General features: G+C 48.7%; 1 protein-coding gene across 1 annotated transcript in view; it reads right to left on the bottom strand.

Moving 5' to 3' along the window:
* The window catches only part of Pgbd5 (piggyBac transposable element derived 5), a 59,793-nt gene extending 41,965 nt beyond the window's left edge, over positions 1 to 17,828 (bottom strand). Inside the window, exon 1 of the mRNA XM_057753943.1 lies at positions 17,141 to 17,828. Coding sequence (XP_057609926.1) covers positions 17,141 to 17,468 — 328 coding nt within the window. The 5' untranslated portion in view covers positions 17,469 to 17,828. The remainder of the gene's footprint in view (positions 1 to 17,140) is intronic.
* Between the last annotated feature and the right edge of the window lie 6,150 nt (positions 17,829 to 23,978).

Below are 23,978 nucleotides of genomic sequence, written 5' to 3'. Positions count from 1 at the left end.
AACCACGGAGTCATTCCGGGGTTCCCGATAGCACCACCACCCCGCTTCCATATACACACACAGGCTTGGAGGCTTCTCTCTCTAACTGTGCCCCAGAGGAGTTGGTAGCACCCCCCCAGCACAGTGCGCCCATATACACACACAGATTTTGAGGCTCTGTTTAGCTGTGCCCAGAGGAGCTGATAGCACCAGATGACCTACAAGTCTATACTGGCACTTTTGGTTCCCAGCACTGTGGTCCCAGCAGGTTATGAGTAGGGCCAACCCCTTAGAAACATCTCCTCTGAACCCCTAGAGTCAGCCAATCATCTGCAAACCTCACCTGATCTCTGACCTTTTTCACCTCCTTCCATCGGATGACAACTCAGCTGGCTAGTTAACGTGAGAAGTCCCACAGACGAGGAGCGTGCACATAAGAAATCTCCACCAGCCATGGGGGGCGTACAAGATCAAAGCCAGGTTCCTCCTGAGGCCTCTCCCCTTGACTGTGGAACATCTTCTCCGTGGGGTCACACGTCCTAATCCCCTTTTTTTCAAGGACACCAGTCAGACCGGACGAGGGCCCACCCTAAGGGCTCTAATTAAACTTCATCACTTTCTTTCAAGACCCTGTCTCTAAATAAAGGCAGCTGGAATTAAGATTTTAATGCATGAATTTAGGCGTGGGGCGGGGAGGGGGGCACAGACACACACAGTTTAGCCCTGAATAGACAAAAGATGACCATCAGCAGGCCAAATGTAGAGGACAGAATTACAAACAGGTCTTGGGCAGAGCCATCGACCCAAGGCCTCTGTGCTTTTCACTGACTCCACCCTGGTTTCCATGTCAGTCTCCAGGCTCTGAGGACGCTGCACCTCTGTGCATCCCTTCCACCTGCGTCCCCTCCCTGTGGCCCGCACTGTCACAGCCTGCAGGGTGGCAGACTCCATTTCAGGCCTGCAAACAGCTTCTCCGTGCAGAAGACGCCGAAGCTCAAGGTGATCAGGACACGTGGAACCTTCCACTCTCTGATGTGCAGCTCAGCCAGTGGGTTAAAAAAGCTGACCCAGGAGCCCAGTGGAACCAACAATAATCAAAAGGCTCTTTCAAAGTCAAGTCCTGTTACTTAGCAACCTGACAGGTTACTAGGGTGGCATGTGTAATGAACAAGGACTTGCCAGGAAGAGGAACCAGATTTAGCAAATCAAAGTGAGAGCTCTCAGTTCAATTTAAATATCCAATAAACAGTATACGTTTTCCTATGTAAGTGTGCCCCTGAGGACGATCTGGGATGAGCTTACACTGAGAGGTTGTTTCTACCACTGGGGTGAGTCACACAGGGCCACTCAGAGTCTAAACACATGCTCTTTTAGACCCAGCTTCCTCCAGTCTTCTCGTGGAGCTCGTGATGGTTAACACTGTCAAACTGACAAGATCTAGATCTAGAAGACAATCCCCTGGTCATTAAAATGACATTTTACATCTATGAAGGACTACATCTCCAAAACAGGAGCTACAAGAAAGCCCTTCTTTGCTCGAGCTGTTTTTCATCCATCTGTCTCTGTCACCGCAATGAGAAAAGAATGCAATGCAGGGCCACACCTACCCACTCTACAAAGGAACACCATGACGGCCCACGTCTCATCCATGCACTCCACCACCATGGACCACACGTGCCACACTTCTGATCTGGTCCACAGACGGACACAATCAACACTGTCAACAGTAACAGTTACATGGCAAGTGCAGGGCCAGGTGACTGGACAGTCTCCAGAAGATGCTGTTGATGGCATCTGCAACCTCTGCAAAACCCAAATCTTGCCAAGATGGTAGGTACTATGTCTTTGCCTATGGTGCCGGCGATCCCTCTTTTACTCATTTCTCAAGGTCAATTTCTCAACCCATCAAGGCACTGGAATTCAAACTATACCCAGAAACAATCACTCCTACCCCACCATCTCTTCCCAGGTTACAAGTGTCTAATCACTCAAGCCCTGTGGCATCTTCTCAACACAGCACGTGTCTTCAGAAGCCACGCTAGGCCTCATACGCCTCTGTTAAAGGGCACCAGAGACTCGACATCATACCCTGTAAGTCAGGTCCCGCAAGACCACTTCATACCTCCCCTTCCTTAACCGCCTGACCTCCCTCTTCTATGTCCCCACTTCCTGGTTTGCTCCTCACCCCTCCCGGGGCCTTACTGCCACTAAGCTTGCAGTCCAGGTCTCATGAAGGACTTCATCTGCCTGTGTGGGTGCAACACCCACTTCCTGCACGGACACTTGGCCAGCTCCCCTTACCACCTGTGAGCGTGTTCTTCTCAGGGAGGCCTGCCTGTCCCATTTAACTCTGTGGTGAGCCTTCCCTGCTGTCACTTCTGAGACCCTGGACCCTGAATCCTGCCCACAGCTTCTTTTGTAACATTTCTTCTAGCATGCCATCAGTGTGTCATGTTTCCTGCTGGTTACGATCCCATTACTGAGCACAGGCCTCACCCAGGCAGCCTCGGCTCTGCTCACAAGAGTCTCCCAAGAGCCTGGATCAGTACTTGAGATGTAATGTGCTTAGAAGCGAGACCACACAGGGACAGGGGAGTGAAGGAAAAAGCCAGCTGCTTCCTGGGCACCCAAGTGCCAGGCTCAGGGATGTCACACTGTAATGCCCACAGCTCCCTGGAAAGCAATATTCTCTGCTTTACCACTGAGAGGAGCAATCAGAAATGCTTATCAGCTGTAAAGTATCAGGCCATGGCTATGATCGATCAGGGTCGGGACCTGTATGATTCCCTCGCCACCCTGAGAAACACCCAAAGTAGGGGCCAAGGAGATGGCTCAGCAAAGGTATTTTCTACCTACACTGATGGCCTCAGCTCCATCCCTAGAGCCCACATGGTGGAAAAGCCCAACTCCTACAAGTTGTCTTCTGAGCGCCACACGCGTGCCATAGACATATAGGGTGTCTATAGTCACCACGGCGGTACCCACCTTTCCACCATGCTTGGGATCGCTTAGTTTGCAACTTTTCAGAGGTGCACAGGCTCCCCATCTGCCTTAACAAGCAGCAGCAGGACCCAAATTAAACTCCAAAGCTGCTGCCAGAAGCAAAGTCTCGTGGGAGTAGGAAGCCAGTTCCTTACCAGACCCAGATCCCAGGAGCCTGCAGGAAGTGCTGGCTTTAAGAGTCTCAGGAGCAGAGGCAGGAAGCCTGCTTAGAAGAAACAGACCACACGCCCCAGAAGAAAGAGCAGCTGGAGGGTACAGGTGTAGCTTGAATTTTAATTAAAATAATCACAGCACCCAAAGGATTTCTTCGGCAATACATGTCTCATGACAGACCCAGCACAATGACGCCCGATCTCCCCACTAACAGCTCCTCTAGCAAAGATGGTCACAATGATTACTGAATGACTGACTTGGGAGATCGAAACTGCAAAGAGCAAAGCAGGGGTGGATGAAGAGAGCAGCAGAAAAGGTGGGGCCAGAGACCGCAAGGCTTCATTCGGAGATGCGGGGATGGAAGGGATAACCAAGGGGTGGCAACGAAGGCACAAGTTCTGCACAGAGGTGACAAGAAAAGACACGGGGTGTTCACTGGCGACATTTCTGGATCTCAGACTAAAGGGAAACAAGGCCCATAATTCAGGCAGAATGAATTCAAACCTAAAAGGAAAGGGGTACAGAAGGCAGTGCAGCTCTGGGCAGGGAGCAAGGACTGCACAAGGGGCCTGGGGATGCTTCCCTCTGCAAATCCACAGCTCCCAAGGTAGGAAATGCATCTTTGGAGTTGCGTGTACACCCCAGGTCCACAACTAGGGCTAACAGTAGGGAAGGTCACGACAGCAGAAGCCATGCCTGAGAATACAAGATGAGCCAGGAGGAAACTGGCCAGCAGGGAGCCAAGATTTGGCTTGAGCAGGAGCCCACCAAAGGGGTGATTAATATCACTTAATCATGGCCTCCCATCAGTTCTCCCCAGCAGTAATCCCACCTCAGTAGCACACACTAACCAGCTCACTCACACCATTGCTACCTGACTGTTCACTTGCACATACAGTTAAGCAACACGGACATAACTCAGACTGAAGACATTCCCAAGATTCATACGGAATGGAACTCTGAAAGAATGGATATACCTGGAGAGGGCAAGATGGAAAGGGTGCTTGCCCCTGAGCCTGACATCCTGTGCTCGATCCCTGGAACCTACATGGTGGAAGAGGAGAAGTAGCTCCTACAGGTGGCCCTGGCCTACACACACACACACACTAAATAAGTGGTATACATTTACTTGCTTGTTTGTTTGTTTGTTTGTTTATTTGATACAGGGTTTCTCTGTGTGCCCTAGCTGTCCCAGAACTCACTCTGTATCAAGAATCAGGCTTGCCTCAAACTCAGAAATCCCCCTGCCTCTGCTTCCCAAGTGCTAGGACTAACAGTGTGTGCCACCGTGCCTGACTTTAAGTGGAATACAGTTTTAAAGGAATAAATGTACTCAAAGACAAGGGAGAAGCTTTTAATAAAAACTTTCATGGCTACTGATTCAGAACAGAAACGAGAGTTTACCAGGTTCCTAGCATCTGCATCCACTACACACCCCCAACAACACACACCACACAAAAATAGAGAATCTAAAACACATTTTACACTTGAAAATTAGACAGTCAGTTGCCCAGGTAACTTTTTAAAAAATCTGTTGACTATTGCATGTGTATGGGTTTTTGGACTGTGTACCATGTTTGTACCTGATGCCCTCAGAGGCCAATAGGAGTCAGATTCACTAGAACCAGAGTTACAAACAGATGTATGCTATCATGTGGGTGCTGGGAATCGATCCCAGGTCTTCTCGAAGGGCAGAAGTGCTCTCAACTGCTGAGCCGGCTCTCTAGCCCTAAAGCCTAGACAAATTTTATAGAGAATAATTATCCTTGGGGCTGGAGAGATGGCTCAAGAGTCAAGAGCACTTCCTGCTCTTCCAGAGGACCCAAGTTCAGTTCCCTGCACCCATGCCAAGTGGTTCTCACAAGTGCCTGTTAAGTCTCCGGTTCCAAGGGGTCCAGCACCTCCTTCTGGCCTCTGTGGGGAACTACACACATGTACACAGACACACAGACAGTCACATAACAGACACAGACACACACAAACACATACATACACACACTTTTTTAAAAAGAACATCCTTTCAGAGCTGACATGATACAAGGCAGAAAACTGGCTCAGAATGTAATAATCTTTGTAGAACTGTTTTATATATTAAAATGCATACTGCTGAACTACACAGCCCTTAATAATTTAATGTAATTTTATAGCCATTTAATTTCATCTGGGATGTAACTATTTCAGAGAAATGTCCTATCTTGGGGAGAACTGTGGATAGAATGTAAAATGAAATAAAAAATTAAAATGTAACTATTTCAGAGGAATGTCCTATCTTGGGGAGAACTGTGGATAGAATGTAAAATGAAATAAAAAATTAAAATCAAAAACAACAGCAGCAAAAACAAAAAAAAGTAGAAAAGCAAGAAGTTGAAAATTCAGAAAGAGGTCAAAATCCTTTACTACACGACTCATGGTAAACAGTCTCGACCTAAAAAGAATATACAATGTATGAAAAAAAGAAAGCTCTAAGGAAAAACTATCTTCACTCTGGGAACTTTTCAAATACTAAAGGAACGGCAAATGATGTCAATTTCTTATGATTCTCATCTGTGATACTGGCTGGCGTTGAGGCAGCTGGATGGCCATGTGTTCAAGACCAGCTTACACCACACAGAGACCTTGTCAAAGAAGGGGAGTGGGAATAAGTCCTTGTAATTTTCATTTCTAGAGACTAAAGCCCCATTCTACATGAGGGATGCTGTGAGCGCCAAGGACAGACCACCACGTTTGTCCACCAAGAAGGAAAGGCTCTCTGAGATCTGCTCTGACGATGACTCACTGTGATGAAGTTCTTGCTGGAAAATGTAGTATGCAGAGAAAATTTTCCCTAGGGTGATGTGCACTGTCCTTCCCTGAGCAGCAGGCATTTGGACATGCCAGCACACCGGCCTCTGTGGCCTGCTAGATTAAGGAGGCCCCAGCCTTGTTTCTGTTCTGTTGCTTTAATCCCCACCCCCAGGAACCCTGAGAACCAAGTGATCACCCATGGGAGGGCAGGCGTTCCTCACTGCACACCACTTATGTCTGCAGGAGGACACAAAGCCAGTGATTTTGTTAGCTTGAAAGGAAAGCACATTGGTCCACTGCCACATTCCCTGCTTTCCAAGTGATCCTATGAACAGTGAAGAAACATGAGTTAAAGCGTGCACACACACACACATGCACGCGACACACACATACACACAGGTGGGCCAACCCCTGAAACTTCCTCCTAAGAATGCCCAAGGAACACCCTGAGGCAGTGAGCAAGGTTCATCACACACACACACACACACACACACACACACACACACGGCTTTGGTGAATGAAATGACATCATCCCACCGAAGCAAATCCTCACATCTGTACGCAAACCTGCGAGCAGAACCAGCAGAGGAAGGGAAGCGCACCCCAGATGAGGGGACCTCCCTGAACCCACTGAAAGGGAACATCTCTCTCTTTTCATGAGCTCCCAGTAGAACAGCTGCAGGCAAGATCCAGGCTCTGACGGGGTGAAAAATTATTATTCCTGCCAGGCAGTGGTGGCGTACGCCTTTAATCCCAGCACTCAGGAGGCAAAGGCAGGCAGATCTCTGTGAGTTCTAGGCCAGCCTGGTCTACAAGAGCTAGTTCCAGGACAGGCTCCAAAGCTACAGAGAAACCCTGTCTCAAAAAACTGAGGGGGAAAGAAAAAGTCATTTTTACTCCTGAGCTATGCCGTTGATCCTTTCAACACTCAACCCACAGACTTTAATGTAAATGCTTTTAAACAAAACTCCAAAAGATATTCTTTTCATCTTAGACGTTCACTTCACAGTCAGCTATAGGCAAGACTTAAGCAAACATTTAGCCATTTGGGTAAAATGCGTATTGGATCTATTATATGCGTGTGTGAGTGTCTGTGATTACATCCATGAATGTGTGGCGTGGGAAGACTGCAGATCACAAACCCTGCAACTGGAGGACAGAAAGCTCAAAGTTTCTGATATGGGAGGTCTTAACCTCTCAGTGCTGGGGATCAGAGCTGGTGTCTTGTACATGTTAGGCGGGTGCTCTATCAGTATGCTACATCCTCCCAGCCTGAAGAGCTCTTGGTTAGGGAATCAGCATATCATTTTCAAATTATTAGGGAGAAATAGTCATTTCATTATAAAGTATGGGAAGAAAAAGAGACAAATAGAATTAAGATAGAAAATAGGGACCAGATCAGTAGTGGGGTACAAGCCTAGCAGGCACAAGACCTGGCTTCAGTCTCTGCAGAGAAAGGGGGAGGGTGCAGAGGGAGAGAGATAGATATAACTATAAATAGCAGTCAGCTGATGTTTGACAAGGGTGCTAAGACAATTCAGTGAAGACAGAGTGGTCCTGCCAGAGAGCAGTGCTGAGAAACTGAGCCTCTACACCCAAAACAACAAAACAGACCCCTGATGTCATTCTGAGCAAACTCAGAATGGAATGGATACACGCATAGGAGCTAACGGGGACAGCGCTGTGATGTCTTACACGAACTGTCACCCGGAGGTCCTAGAATTACCCAGCGATGAGCATGCCTGTGGAAGGTTTCCTTGCAGCGGGAAGACTTACTCTAAATGTGGTCCTGGGTTGCATGAGGAGGGAAAACCGAGCCGAGCACTTGTATTCACCACGCTGCTTCCTGACTGCAGAGGCCATGTGTCCAGCTGCCAGGACTTCCCCACCGTGGTGGGCTGGACCCTTGAACTTTGGCCCAGACGAACCGTCCTTAAGTTGCTTTGACCAGGTCATTTCTCATAACAGCAGTATACAGAAGAGACACTTACAGGCGGAAGCTCAGGGACACAGGGACTGTAGTGACCTTGTCATTACTTCCCAGACACAAAGATAGAGCAGGGAGGGAGACACCGCCACAATGTACAGGCTCTCTGCTTTTAAGGACACATTTGGAAGTCATTGGTCTACTAGAAGACAAGTACAGTACCCAGAATATATAAAGAACTCTTACAATTCAATCACGAAAAAGGCAAACAAGGAGACATGAGAAAGGACTGGATTAGATTCTCCAGAGGGGGCTGGGCGGGGAGGGGAGTCAATCCGTAAAGTGTTTGCCACACAAGCATATGGATCTGAGTTCAATTCCCAAAACCCCCATGAAAAAGGCCAGGCCTAGTGGTGTGTACTTGTGATCTCAGTACGGAAGAGGCAGAACTGGGAGATCTTCAGGCTGACTGGCCAGCCTGATGAGCTGAACCAATGACATCCAGGTAAATGTGAGAGCTCTGCCTAGAAAAGATACAGTGATGAGGGACGGAGGAGGACACCCAAGGCTGACCTCTATCTCCACATGCATTCCACAAACGGGCACGGGTACCGGAACACACATGAACATGCACACACACACACACACACACACACACAGAGAATATTCAAAATACAATAAATGTTAAGGAGAGATGCTTGACTTCAGGTGTAGAGGCTAGCCCAAATCAGGACCTTCTTAGATCTACTCTGCCCTCAGTAGATGACTAAAATCAACCCCTAGGCCCAGTGTGAACAAGAAGAAAGCCCCTAGCAAGCCACATACTGCTTCTGAGACTTGCACACAGGGTAGCTACAATGGAAAATAGTCAGGGAGAAGCCAAAATGTTACTGTAGGAAACAGCAACTCTACCCTTGAGGCACAGACCCAAGAAGGATGAAGACTACATTCACACAAAGATGTAAGCTTTTGGCTCTTATTCCAATCTGTAGTTACAACCCAAACAAATCTCAACTAACTGATGAACAGATAATGTAGTATGAACTGACTACCTGCAATCTGAGAGTAAGATTCAAAGTGTCCCAAAATCCAAAACCTATTTTTGAAAGGTATCGTACTCAGGTGTGGTGGTACAGGTCATACTAGGGACTGAAAGTCCAGCTTGGGCTACACACATATCAAGTTCCACATCATTCTGAGGTACTGAATGTGATCCTGTCTCCCAAACCAAAACAAAAAAATAAATGAAGAAACTCTAAACAAGAAACAAACTCTTAGATGTAAGGAGAATCAGAAGAGGACCCCCAGCAAAGTACCAAAAGACAAAGGCCAGCCCAGCACACCACAGCTTAGAGAGCAAAACAGAGGCCCTCGGGCCACCCACCAGTCTACCATGACCACTGTACCACACTGCCTGTTCCTAGCCATCTTCCTGGAAGGTCCCCTACCACTCTGAATCCCCCCATAGGTGTATGGGGTGGGGAGTCCTGTGCTCCCCAAGGTCAACTCGGAGTTCAGCTCAAGGTTACTTGAGATGCAACTATACAAACTGCAAGTTTCAAACCAATCCTCACCCAGGGTTCATTCACACAGAGAAGCTCAGTCCCTCCCCTTCTCTCTCTCTTTCCTTTGTCAAGACGGGGTTTCTCTGTGTAACCCTGGCTGTTCTGGAGCTCACACTGAAGACCAGGCTGGACTTCAACTCAGAGATCCGCCTGTATCTTGCCTGGAATTCAAGGCATTCACCACCATGGCCCAACTTCTTATCTTTTTAAAAAGGTGTATTTATTTTTATTTGTATGTCTTTTGCCTGCATGTATGTAAGAACAACAACTGCACACAGTGCTCACAAAGGCCGGAAGTGGGTGTCAGACCCCTGAAGCTGGAGTTATAGACAACTGTGAGCCACTATGTAGGTGCTGGAATCAAACCTGGATCCTCTGCAAGAGGCTCTCACCCACTGTGGCCTCTCTCTTGAGACAGTTTTCAGCCCTGACTAGTTTTTACTTGTTCTTATACCATGTTCTGGAATCCCACGTAAATCTCTTTCCCCGATCACCACACACCAAGACCCATCTCTTTCTCCACCATTTGTCAGCCTCCCCTCCACCCTCCCAGGTCCCAGGAGACTGAATTGATCTCCTGTCTCAGCAGGGCTCAAAGTGCTTGCTGAATTAATACCTCTCTCATCTCACTCCCTGCTGAAGGAGAATGAACCCACTGCAACAGTGGTCCCGGCATGTCAGTCATCCTGCCCCCAGCACAGTGAAGTCCAGGAATGTGCCTGGGTACCACCGAGGAGAAGGGCAGACAGGTGGGCCTGACATGTTGCTTAGTGCCATAAGAAGCACAGGACAACCCGCCCCCCCTCCAAAGAAAAATAATCTAGTCTAAAATCTCATCAGACATGTAGACTATGGCCAGCAATCTACACTTAGGTATTTGTGCCCAAAATAAACGGAGGAATATAGATCCTCAAAAATACATGCAAGTAACTGCAGAGACAGTTCAGTAGTTAGGAGCACTTGCTGCTCTTCCAGAGGAGCAGAGCCCAGCTCCCAGAACCCACATCAGGTAGCTCACAACCATCTCTAACTCCAGCTCCAGGGGATCTGTCGGCGCTGGCTTCCGTGGGAACCTGCAGTCATGTGCACATGCCCACAGCAGACACACACTTACACATCATTTAAAATAATACATTTTTTAAGTTACAAGTATTTTTTTTACAAAGTTGAGGCACGCCATAGTACGACTTAGTCTTGAAAGCATAATATAAGCAAAGATACTCTAGATGATAAAACTCTAATGGCTGTCTCTAGAAGAGGGAGGTACTGGCTAGGAGGAGCAGGAGGATCTTTTAGGTATTGACTTGTATCTGTGTGGGTGCATGAATGGGGATTCAGGACACAAGCACCCCATGTCTGTTACACCCCCTACACAGACTTCACTAAGTGCAAGACTCCCCACAAGTGTAGGCACACCCCAAAATTGCAAGCTAGTTTGCTATCCTGAAAGGAAGGCGCTAATCACGCAGGAGCTGAGCATCTGTACTGACCAGCTTTCTCCCCCAACCTGACACAACCTAGAGCCACGGGGAGGAAGGAACCCCCACTGAGGAACTGCCTAGAGCAGCCTGTGGGGGTGTTGCCTTGGCAGCTGTCTGCCTGGAAACCCTGTTGCCCCTTAATGATAGATGATGACCTGAAAGAGTGAGGTGAAAGACGTACGTTCTTCCCCCACGCTGCTTTTCGACAGCGTTTTACCACTGCAACTGGATGAAACTGCACTAGTGCTCCCCAAAGGCTCGGCTATGAAGACTTGGTCCCCAAGGCCGGCAGCCTTCACTTGCGGGTCACAAGCTGATGGCCCTTTAGTGAGGTGCCGAAATGAACTCTAGAAAATGAGACCAAACGGAAATAGATCACTGGAGGCCGGCCACTGAGGGATGTTTCTTGTTCCGTGCCCCTCCATCTCTGCCCCCTCTCTGTATCCCAGCTGTTACTGAGATGAAATACTTTGATCCGCCACCAACCAGCTCTGCCATGATGCCATGTCTCACCTCAGACCACAAGGAGTAGAGACGTCCAGGGATTGGAGCCACTGAAACAGGGAGCCAAAACACACCCTGCTTTAAATTCTTGAAGGTTATCTGTCACATGACCAAAACTTCTCGTGGAGGAGCCAGGGTACCCACTGCTGGCAAGGGTGTAAACAGGTATGCTTCTAGGAGGTTCTTTCACAACAGGTACCAAAAGATCCAAAACTGTACAAAAATCCTTCCCCTGGACACCATTATGCTGGTTTTATGTTAAGGGTCTTTATTTACCTTATAATAAATCCTTAAATAAAGGATGTGTCTACAAACTAAGTTTTGAGAACACTGAATCAGTGAGATGCCACGTAAGCCAGAAGACCTACGTTCCATTACTGGACCCCACGTACTGTAAAAGCTAAGAACTAATTCCATCCGATTGGCCTTTGATCTCTAAATACACACCATGGCACACATGCCCCCCCCAACACATCACATACACACACAATAGTGATTTTTAAGGCCAAAGGCTCAAGGCTAAGCAGATCATCAGAGAATTACATGTCCGTTAGAATTTACAACTTTAAAATTTAATGGAAAATGTCCACGGGTCATTAATTGCAATCAAAACTCAGTTCACCCAACATGATGTAATCTTATATACATGACTTATGTACTGAGCATCACAATTAGCTTCTTCCAGATAATGGAAAATCGTGGAACTAAAAAAACTTTAATAATTTTTTATTTTTAAGAGTGAAGATGTTTATTACGATGTTAAGAAAAATATACAAGCACAGTTTTTAGAAATAAAGGTGAGTTTGACACTCTTAGACAAGTGAGGACCTTCCACAGTCTCTGCGAGCATCCATAGCCACACCTGCTGGCACAGGAAGGCCCGCCTCCTGGCACAGGAAGGCCCACCTCCTGAAAAGCAGCACTATGTTCCTACGAATAATAGAAATTCTTCCTGCTCTACCCTGACAAGGGTTGGTTTTATTTATTTATTTATTTATTTATTTATTTATTTATTTATTTATTTATTATGTATACAATATTCTGTCTGTGTGTATGCCTGCAGGCCAGAAGAGGGCACCAGACCCCATTACAGATGGTTGTGAGCCACCATGTGGTTGCTGGGAATTGAACTCAGGACCTTTGGAAGAGCAGGCAATGCTCTTAACCTCTGAGCCATCTCTCCAGCCCCCAAGGGTTGGTTTTAAAAAAGCACATTCACGTGTTAAAGTTCACAGAACTGTAACCCCTCCCCCCCCACGCACACACTGCACGAGCAGTTCTACATATTAACATAGAAATAAGTCAGGCATGGTGGCAGGGCTGAAAGATGTTCAAGAAAGAACTAGGGGATGGTGTCCTCGTGTCCACCTGGCCAAGTCTTTCCATCTGCTTCCACAGCTAAGACGCTAAGGCTGTCTTCTTCTGCAGAAACTGACAACTTCTCTACCACAGAGTCTGCGTCAACATGGCCTGTGACGACACACAGATGGGCAGTGACTGAAATGAACTCCACCAGGATCTCCAGGTTCCCCACCTGGACACAGCCGCGGGACACAGAGCTCCAGCTTCCCCACCTGGATACAGCCGCCCGACACAGAGCTCCCAGGAAGCCAGATGCATGGACCCTGCATGGCTGCTCAGCTGTTAGGCAGCACTGCCTGAGACTGCAGTTGCAGCTCCCTATGTCCCAGGCTCCTCCTGCTGCCACACAACCTGGCACAGAGCCAAGACAGAAGGCGCCGATTCGATTCCCCGACTCCACATAAGGGCCTCCCGCTCTCCCAGGTCAAAGACCCCACTTAACTCCAGCCTTAAAAAGAAACATTTTTCTCTTCTTATTCTTTAGTTGAAAGGCTTTAGTAGATCACCGTGTTATTAGAGATTCACAAACGGTGAGCATTCAAAGAACGCCTATGGAGTGCTCAGCCATAAACGGGACATCTACAGCACACCCCTGCCAGAAAGGCTAGGGTAACATCGCAGAAGAGGGGGTGGGAAAAACGAAGAGCCAGAGGTTGGGGAGGACTGGGGTGGTGCAGTGTTTTCTGGACAAGATCAAGGTCGTCTACATTCCAGGATGGCTGAGGGCTGGGGCACAGCAGCCCCATCCCTAGCTACGGAGCTAGGGGACAGAGTTTTCTTCAGGACTGTGGTATCTGTTAGGCTGACCATGCTCCAGTGGACAGCCCCACATCCCTGCAATATACAGGCAGCATAAGTTAGACTCAGTAGGTTAAAAAGAGAGCGAGAGAGAGAGAGAGAGAGAGAGAACACAAAGTTGGAAGGCAGATGTGGGGGAGAGGGTCTAGGAAGAGCTGGAGGTGGGAACAGTATGAATATGACCAAAATACATTGCATGCATGTATATGAAACTCTCAAAGAATATATATAACAAATAATTATTACAAGAGTTAAAAATAAAAGATTTTATCAATAAACCAGCAGTAAACCAGGTGTGGTGACGCACACCTTTAATCCCACCCAGCACTCGGGAGGGAGGCAGAGAGGCGCATCTCTGTGAGTTCGAGACCAGCCTGGTTTACAAATTAGGTTCCAGGACAACCAGAACTGCTACACAGAGAAACCTGTCTCTAAAATAACAACAGTGACGATAATAATTATAAAATAAGCCAGCAGTAAACTCTAAATTCAACAATGTTTCTTTCCAACCCCACACGTTCCTCTCATCTTCCCAAGGTCAGGCTCCTATTGGAGTAAGTCTCAGGCAGTTGTTGGCAGGGTATCATGGATGGGAGGGGACTTGTCTGTGAACTTCCCCTTCGAACAGCCCAAGCACAGACAGTCGCCACAAAAATCCACCAAAGATAGAAGAGGAGACCCGAGACTGTGGTGTTGCCTGCTCCTCTGCCTCCTCCAAGAAGAGATCCAAGGCCTGTCAGTAGCAGAGGAAACGTGAAGGTCAGAGGCCCTGGACACAGCCCGCCTGAACTTCACACTGCTTCCAGGAGTCCTGGCACAGGGCTGAGGATGTGCACAATGGGAAGGCAGGAGGCTGACAGTTTGCAGGGCTATTTTAGGGGTTTCAGCAGCAAATCTGTGCTCCCAGAAAGCAGTTCAGTTCCTAGGAAGAATCTCCCATCAAGGGTTAAAGCGTGTCAACCAGCCTCCCATCAGTGTGTACATTTAAGTCTTCCCAAGGGAACCCACACCTCAGAGCAGAGCCCGAGAGGGGTGGAAGAGCCGCTCCCCTGCCACTGCTGGCTGTGCCTCCCCAAGCATGCTCCATCCAGCAAGCTGAAGCCATGGAAAATAGGGGTGAACAGCCTGAAGGGCCGGGATTCTCACCAGTAACCACGGTCTCTCTCCTCTCCTCTCCTCTCCTCTGCTTAGCATCAATGTCTCTCTACTGTGTGCACAATCTCCACAGAGCCACAGACCTCTGACAGCAACTCAATGCAGAATGGGCCCAATTGTGCCCTGCTTTCCTGCACAAAGGCTCAGCAAAGGTCCCCAGGTCTTCACAGATGCTGAGAGAGCAAACAGGTGCATTCTCCCCAAGAAAACTCCTCTCCCCCGCTCAACCGGCAAAGGCAATGCACACCTTCCCACACACTCTCTTACACTCACGGACAGACACAATTGTTTACGATGGGGCAAGTCAGTAAGTCCCGTATTAACCTAGAGTCCCGTGCAGGCCTCACTGGACTGCAGCAGCCATAGCAATTGCAAATGTTCCATTATGGAACCTGGTGACAGATCAAAGTGCCACTCTCTTCCTCTCTCCCCTCCCCACCCAGTTTATCTATTAAGAAACTGGAGGGCACAGAAGGGAGGGAGATGCAGGCAGCCGCCCTAGCAGTGTAGAGCAATTGCTGGACTGTCCCTGATGCTGTGGGCCAGGAGCTCAACCTCTTCGCTAAGCTCTGCAGCAACTGGCCTCCTAATAAACACAACCGTCTCTCTCCATGCTCCTGGGCTCCAGCGTCTGCTCAGACCACCCTGGAAATCAGCGTCTGTTTGAAGCCCTGATAAATCACATTCTGCATGCTGAACAAACCATCAGCTTTGCTCCTCCACCTTTTCCCATGTTTCCCTTAAGGAGATGATAGCCCAAAGAGAAAATTCTAAAGTAGACCTCAGTTTAAAAGACGGGGTGACTCCTAGAGTAGAAAAACAACACTAACCACAAACACCAGCAAACAGTTGCTAACGCCTTTGCCTGTGGTACCTCAGTGACTCAGGCTCAGGGCAGGATGTGAATCTAATTCCATTGGCAGGTAACACTGGTCTTCTGATGGGGACAGTGCAGTAGACAGACGAAAGGACTCTGCTTTCAATTCTTAACTTACAGGTTACTAAGATGTAAGCTACTTTGTAAACAGTCACTTTGGTGTGTTTACACTTCTCAACTCCAGAACCTTTATCATTCTTAAACTAGGCCTAACCCAGTACAATGTCCTTATTTTGCCCTAAGACCTACGAGCTTGCTGAGTCTTTCTCTGTAGACTTCTATCTTAAGTGCTACAGCATGGGATCACACAGGCTCACAGCATAAAGACTGACAAACCAGGACACTGGGCTGGTACAGTCCCCAGAGTCAGTATGGAAAACAGCTGCCCAGGGCAGAAGGCTCCTAATGGCACACTGGAAAATGTAGGCTAGGATAGAAGCATGATTTAGAGTACGGCTAGTCACAGCCAAATGGCCCCGCTTTCAAATATACCCACTTAGAGCTTTGCACGGGGATGGTAAACCTCCATCCAGTCCAGTTGCAACTTTGCCCACCCACACCGCAGCCTGGCAAAGTTGCAGACCACTCCTTCCAAAGCTGGGTCGACCGTTCCCATCTCCAGTTCCCTGCAGCAAGGTTTCCAGGTCCAGTCCCTGGGCCCTGCCTCCTGTCCACCTGCATTCCAGCTGGGCTGAACAATAATTAGAGTGTCAGACTAAGTGTACACTACCCCGGGGTTAATCCAAAGTGTGTGTGTGGGGGGATCATGCAAAGGGCATTCCCGGGTGCCTATCCACACTTGGCCTAACATCCACCTGCCTGGAAGCCATGGAGTCTGAACAGCAGCACGCGAGGGGCGGGGGGGGGGGGGGGGGGACACGACACACACTAGAATGCAACCTCCACTTCCTCCGAAAGCAGAGGGCTGAGCTGCTGCAAAGTTTTAGAATTCGACTCTGCAAAAGCCAAGAGCAGCCTGAGGATCCGGAGTGGCAGTCACTGGGCTCAACTACAGACATCTCCAGATAACCTGGGTCCGGTCTATACACCTTAAAAGTAATCGAACGACGAGCACGCGCACTAACGCAGAGGAATCACCCTTTGCTCCTCTCAGGGAGAGATCGACTGGCACCACAGGAAGTTTCTCAAGAAAACAGAGCTCAGTGAAGATGCTAGGGTAGCCTCGCACTGGGCTCTCACTGCACTTCAGCTGGGACCGGCCTCACCCCTGGCACCTAGGTCCTGCGGACTGCAAACGACCCTGCCTCGGCAGTGTCAGGAAGCCCATACTTTACTGACCCCACAGGTGTGACTCCGCTAGATGACAGAAAGCCTCTGGCGAAATGCTCGCGTGGTCTCCACCCACAAGAAACCTGAGACCACCCCCCTGGGCAGGAGGGCCATCTCCTGTTTAAATCCCTGCTCCCAAACCATCTGCTTCCAGAAAATCACAGGTGTGAGTCGGGAGTGTCTGGCGACCGCCCGGCTCTTACTCCAGCCTTCAGGCCGCGCCCTGCGCCCCTGCATCCTAGTGTCCCCGGTCGATCCTCACCACCGGTGTCCTCGAAGCGCGGGGGCGGGCGATCCCGCAGCGCGGCGCTCCAGCCTCCACCGGCCTCATCCTCCTCCAGCTCCAACGGATCCGCGGCTTGGGGTGGCGGGGCGGTCCCCGGAGGAGCGGGGCGCTCGCGCTCATCGTCCGAGGAGGCGGCCGAAGAGGAGTGCGAGGCTGCGGAGGTGCTGTAGAAGGGGTTCCCGCCGCTATCCGGGCCCGACTCGCCGAACACGTCGTCGGAGATGTGCAGGCTCTCGTACCGTGCGCGGGCTGCCTCCAGCAGCGCCGGAGCTCTCCTCCGCGCGCCCCCGCCACCTTCGGCCATGGCCCCGGCCGCCGCCCGCGCGCCCACACCCCAGAGCGCCTCCCAGCCGCACACGCCGGGCCCGGGACCCCCGCCGCGGCCCGCGGCTCCCCACCAACGCAGCCCGCAGCACAGCGCGCGCCGCCCCGCGCCCGGCCGGCCCGCCGTCTTGGCCGCTCGGGCCGCGAGCCCGGGATGCGCCTTAGAGCTCGGGCGCCGCTAGCTGCGGCCGCGGCGGAGACTCAGCCACTGCCCGGCGCCGCCGCCACCGTCGCCGCCGCCCCCGCCCGCTGCGTCTCCGCCGCGCCCGGCCCCGTCGCGTCCCCGTGCGCCCTCCCCACGGCAGCCGCGTTGCGCCGCCGACCTTCCCGGGCGCGAGCCGCGAACCGGGCCCGCCTCCAGCACCTCCAACCGCTGGCCAATGGAAACTGCGGGCCTCGAGGGGGCGGGGGATAGTCGGACGCCCCGCCTCCTTGGGGGCGTGGCGCGCGGCCCGTCGGCCCCCGGGAGCACCTCGCACTGGCTCCTGGCCGCCCGCGGGCGTGGGGAGGGAGGCGGGTCCTCGTGGTCCGTGCAGCTGGCCCGCCCCTTGCGCAGCCGCGCCCGGCGCCGGGGAGCTGTCCGCCCAGCGGTCCTGAAATTCGTGCAGCGGACACGCTCCAGGTGGGCGTCTCGCCAGGCTGGGCCGCGCGCTCTGGTGAATTTTAGGCTGCCCTTCTGGTTTCCCCGAATCTTGCTCGGTTGAGAAGCTGGCTCAGGCACTAAACCGGTCTCCTTCAACAACTGTCGTGTAAGGGCGACAACATTAGTCTGAGGTGGCTCGTCATTCCTGACAGTCCTTGACGCTGACACCTTCTGAATTCAAAATTGCTTCCAGATCTATCACCACGAGCGCTCTGGTATTGCTTGCACAGGCCTTGAACACGCACATCTGGTAGAATATCTGGAGCATGCAATCTCGAAGCGGATTGTATGGTCAGGAAAGAAACAGCTGGGTCGGCAGGGTTTCAGCGCTATAACAATGGAGCAGAGTTCGGTCTCCCCTTCTTCTGGGGCAGAAGCATCAGGCTAGCTAGCCTCCCCTCATCAGAATGCCTTCTTCCCCTACTCCTCCCTAACATCATAAATAAGTCACATTAATGGTGATTGAGTCATAAAGTAACGTTCACTCTGAAATAAAATAAATCCATGGAGATATAAAAGGTTTGAAAACCCTACTGGGTATACTAAATGATAATTACACAAAACAAAAGATGGAGGGTTGTTATTTCTACGTGTGCATACGGAATGAAGGTGTTGGGACCAATCTGCCACCAGCTGAACCTTTCACTCATATCTTCCTATCCCCAGATTATGTCCTATCCTTTGGTCCTTGCTATCCTCCAAACCAGGTCTCTGCACAGGCATGAGCCCACTGACAATCACAAGCCGACAGGATGGAAAAAGAAGGGGGATTTGCATATCATTCTCCTCCGTGTGTAGTAGCTGATAAAGAAGAAAGTGTGTGCAAAGCGTTCCAAATCTTTTGGGAAAGCATGCCAAGGAAAGGGAGGTTTCTAGCATTCCTGTGTACAGCAAAAATGTAGGGTGCCTATAAACAGATAATCAGAAAGGGTCATGGGAAATCATAGGCTAGAAGGACAAAATAAGACCTCATGGATCAAATCCAAACCCTGGGTAAAACTCCTGTAAGATTTTGTGTTACCTGTTAAAAATAATGAAGTGACCATCAAGGGGGGGGGTGCTGGCATTAGAGGGTACAGTCTATAGGAAAGAGTCCATCCTTCCCCAGCTAATGTGAGTGTGATTCTGGTTGTTTCATCAGTGTGTGAGCATTGAACCAAACAGTCACAGCTAAAGCACAGACAGTCAATCAGTGACCCCGACATGGTGCTCAGACCAATGAAACATGGGGCCTTTGTGCTTTCCAGTAGTAGCTCATATGGGGAGTAACAGAGGGAAGAGGATTTTAAGGTCAGGAAAGAAACAGGTTTGTGGGCCTGGGGATTTAGTTCAGCTAGCAAACTTTTACCAAGCATACCAGAACCCCTGGGTTTGATCCTCAGGAATGCAGACTGGCTGTGGTGGCACAGACCTGCAATCCAAGCACTTGGGAGATGGAAGCAATAGAAGCAGAAGTCCCAGGTCATTCCTCAGCTGCAAAGTGAGATAGCAAATTGGAGGTCAACCTGTTCTTCCAAAGGACCCAAGTTCAATTGCCAGGACTTCCATGACAGCTCACAGCTGGCTAATGCCTGTCTCAAGATGACAGCTGACAACTGGCTAATTCCTGTGTCAAGGGGTCCAATGCCCTCTTCTGGCTTCTGCAGGCACCAGGCACTGACATGATGAGTGTCCACGGGAGAACACCTGCTGCTCTGAACTGCTGAGCAATCTCTGCAACTCCCTTATCTTAGTCAATAAAGTGTTGTTCCCTATTCTCTTCCTTTTATTTCTTTTTTTTTTTCTTTTTGAGACAGTGTCTGATGTTCCCAGGCTGTTTTCCAACTTGAAGACAAAACATTCTGTTGTAAAAATCCAACATGCTAAAGACAACTTACAAAAGAAAGCATTTAATTGGGCTTCCAGTTCCAGAGGGCTGGAGTCTGTGATGGCAGAACAGGTATCAGAGCAGGGGCAACTGATAGCTCTCGTCTCAACTCACAACCACAAGGTAGAGAGAACTAGCTTGAAATGACTACATCATACTTCAAAGCCCACCTCCTCCAACAAAACCAAACCTCCAATCTTCCCCCAATAGTTTCACCAAATGGGGACCAAGTAAGTAATCAAATGGCCCATGGGGGCCACTCTCATGTAAACCACCATATACCCATAACATTAAATAAATAGATATAAAAATTAAAGTTAGATGACTACTTCAGTTGATAGTCAAGCACTCAGCATGTTATTTTGTTGAAGCAAGTTCTCCAGGCAAGAAAAGGTGAAAATATGCCAATCTTTGAAGACAGGCAACTGCCTCTTGTGCAAAGTATAGGAGAGAGAGGAGACAGAGAAAATAAGGGACAATAAATTCTCACCTGCCCAGTACCCTCTGCTTGGTGCCACCATTGCTCCTCATCCTTCCCTTTAGTTGGAACATAGCTTGTGAGCGTAGCTGTAGATCGGAAATATTACACTGAGCTTGTTTACCTTTGAGTCACTTGAAAACATCCTCCAAATGATGTAACTTCAAAAATAATTAATCTTAGATTAACATAGAATTTTTAGCTTTGGGGCTCCTGAAAGAGTTCCAGGCAGTGAAAGCGGTTCATCTAGAGTAGACTCCTCAGGTTTCGTCAGAACAAAAGTGCACAGCTTGTGTCAAAACCACTGGTGGGGCTGGGGAAGTGGCTCAATGCTAAGAGCGCTTGTTGCCCTTGCGAAGGATTCGGTTTAGTGCTCAGCACCCATATGGTGGCTCACAATCTGATGTCTTCTTCTAGCCTCCATGGACAGTAGGCATGCGCCTGGAGCACATCCTATGCAGGCAAGACACTCAGAGACAAGACAAAAATAAATCTATTTTAAAAATTAAAAACTATTGTCATTTTTGATTGTGTCGAGCCTTCTTTCTATTTATACTTTATATTTTTGATTGTTTGATTGATTGCAGAGCATGGGATTGAACTCAGGGCCTTGCACACTTGGGCAAGAACTCTGTTACTGTGCTGTTTTTCCAGCATCCGAGTCTCCTTTTATAGCGTACTTCCTCAGTTTTTTTTTTTCTTGTTGATATAATAAAAAAAAAATAGTCTGACAGGATCAATTTAAGGGAGAACAGGTTTATTCTGGGTCACAGCACAAGGGACAGCACATGGTACATGCCACCATGCCCAGCTTTTTAGTTGGGTTCTGGAGATCAAACTCACGTCTTTATGTTTGTAAAGCAAGCTTTTTACCTACAGATGATGGCCGCATCCCCCCATTCACCTTGTCTAGAGCTGAGATGCTGGGAGCTGCATCTCTTTCTGACCAGCATCCAAAATCAATCAATAAGTCCTCTTACTGCAGAGATTCCCCTTCCGACTTGGCAGTTTAGGGTTAATACCAGTGAGGCTGGTGAGCAAGAACACAGGCAAGGGCATGAAAAAGGTGGGGAAGGGGCTTCTCATCATGATGGGGAAACTATCAACCAATCACATCTAATTAGGGTGTGGCTACCTGGGGCCCACAAGGATTTCTTTTTCTCCTTGAGTTGTTTAGATAATCTACATTTCTATGTGTTAATCTAGGGCAGCTAGACCCCTGCCGGACAGCACAAATAACTGGTTAGTGTCTCAATCCACCTTTCTTTATCCAGGGTTTGAAATAATTATTTTTTCAAGTGAATATTATGAAATGTTTAGATTGAAGAAAAAATAAATATTGCCAAGTTAGGATTTTATATTCTTGAATAACAGAGATTTAAAGCATCTGCACAGAATCCAAAACTCTGTCTGCACAGTGTGTTTTTGATTTTTAGATAGAGTTTCCCATAGTGGATTTTAGATGTGCAGCTGTCAGTCCCTCTCTCCTGTTCCTCCTCCTCTTCCTCCTCTTCTTCCTCTTCCTCCTCCTCCTCCTTTTCTTCCTCCTCCTCCTTAGCTATAGTAACCCTACTTAGACCACGGTGCTGGCCTTGAACTCCTAGTAATCGTCCTACAGCAGAAAAACAAGGTGAAGAGTAAGGTCCAGAAAGTCTCACATAGAACTTACAAAATCAATACTTGAGAAAACACAAGTTGGAAAAGAGGAAGGCTAGAAACCTCCCTGTCTGTTGTCCGGAGTCGCTGGCCCAGGCACAGAGGCACAGCAGAGCTCTGAAGGCAATCTTCTTCTCATTGTGGTAGCAACACTGGGGGAGATTTAAGACGCTAATTAAGCATCTGATGCAGGAAGTCGTACCTAGAATTACTAGGGGGCTGGAGAGATGGCTCAGCAGTTAAGAGCCCTTTCTGCTCTTCCAGAGGACATAAATGAGTTTAGTTCCCAGAGCCCATGTCTAGTCGCTCATAGATGCATGGAACTCCAGCTCCATGGGATCAAACACATTTTTATGAACTCCACAGGCACCTGTACACATGTGTACATGTGTGCACAAGCTTGGGCACACATGAGAATGCACACACAAATAAATAAATAAAAGTTTAAAAATAACAGGGCGACTGTGGTACATGCCTTTAATCCCAGCACTTGGAAGGCAGAGGTAGGCGGATTTCTGTGAGTTCGAAGCCAGTGTGGTCTACAAGAGCCAGTTCCAGGACAGGTTTCAAAGCTACAAAGAAACCCTGTCTTGAAAAAAAAAGTTTAACAATGAATCTTTAGATTTTAGACAGCGCAGTATGCTTGAAAAAGCATGTGTTACAATGCAAGGAAGTAAAAAAACATGGCTAAGGTAACATAAAGCCCAGCTCTTTGTACAGAATGCCCATTTGAGCTGCTAAACTTTTGCCTTCTCTGGCTGGCTTCTTCCCTTGGAAGACTTTTTTGTTTGTGTTATGCCCAGTCCATGAGGACCCCAAAAGACCACCAGAGAGACAGACTCACCAAAATGCAAAAGCAAGGCTTATTGTGTGCCCAATACAAGTCGGCAGAAACCTCATCAAAGCAACTACTGCAGCAGCAGCAAGAGGAGGTGCCCCGCCATTCTAGAGGGCGCTATTTAAAGGCAAAATCCAGAAAAGTTAGCCAGGTGTGGGGTGACGGGTTCAATCCTGATTGGCTTGTGTCTAGGGACTTTTCAGAAATTTTATTTTCAAACCTCACCTGTTGCTTGTCAGGTTTTCTTATCAGCTGACCTTCAGGTGGGGAGACTCTGGGATTATCTGTTCTTTCCAGGGGGGCTACCCTGTTACTTTTGCCCCTAGCCATTTCTGAGGATTGAAATGTGTTATGGGAAATAGCTTACACAAGACAAAAGATGAAGGTGAAAGACAAAATGGGGGAACTTTGGTTCTTCCGTTTTTTTTTTTTTTGTTTTTTTTGTTTTTTTTCCTTTTAAAAGTTCTCTCATAGACTGGGTGTGGTGGCTCATACACTTTTTTTATTTGTATTGATTATTTGGGAATTTCACACAATGCACACTTGCTTCCCATTCCACCCAGGTAAACCTTCTCACCCTCATGCCCTGCACCCCCCCCCCAAATAATTCACCAAGTTCAATTTTGTTGCTTATATACTCCTTGGAGCATGTACATATACTCCCGGTGGCCACCCCCCTAAAGATACCTGTGATCCCATGCACACCCCAGAAGCCATCAACTGTTCTTATACCTTTAATTCCAGGATTAACACTTTAATGCCAGGCAGAGGCAGGTGGATCTCTATGAGTTCAAGGCCAGCAAGTTTCAAGATGGTCAGGGCTAAGTAGAGAGACCTTGAAACAAACAACAAGCAAACAAACAATTCTCTCACCAGGGATGAGGCCCCTAAAAGGCTATGTCCCAGTATTTCCATGCTTTAGTAAATATCCCTATATCCATGCACACACAGACACTAATAAGTTGACACAGTGAATTTTTAAAAATAAATAAAAGAGGGGCTGGAGAG

The sequence above is a fragment of the Chionomys nivalis genome, chromosome 21 (genome assembly GCF_950005125.1).
Source record: "Chionomys nivalis chromosome 21, mChiNiv1.1, whole genome shotgun sequence".
Taxonomy (NCBI): domain Eukaryota; kingdom Metazoa; phylum Chordata; class Mammalia; order Rodentia; family Cricetidae; genus Chionomys; species Chionomys nivalis.
The sequence above is the reverse complement of the archived record's forward strand: the minus strand, read 5'-3'. Positions and strand labels throughout refer to the sequence as shown.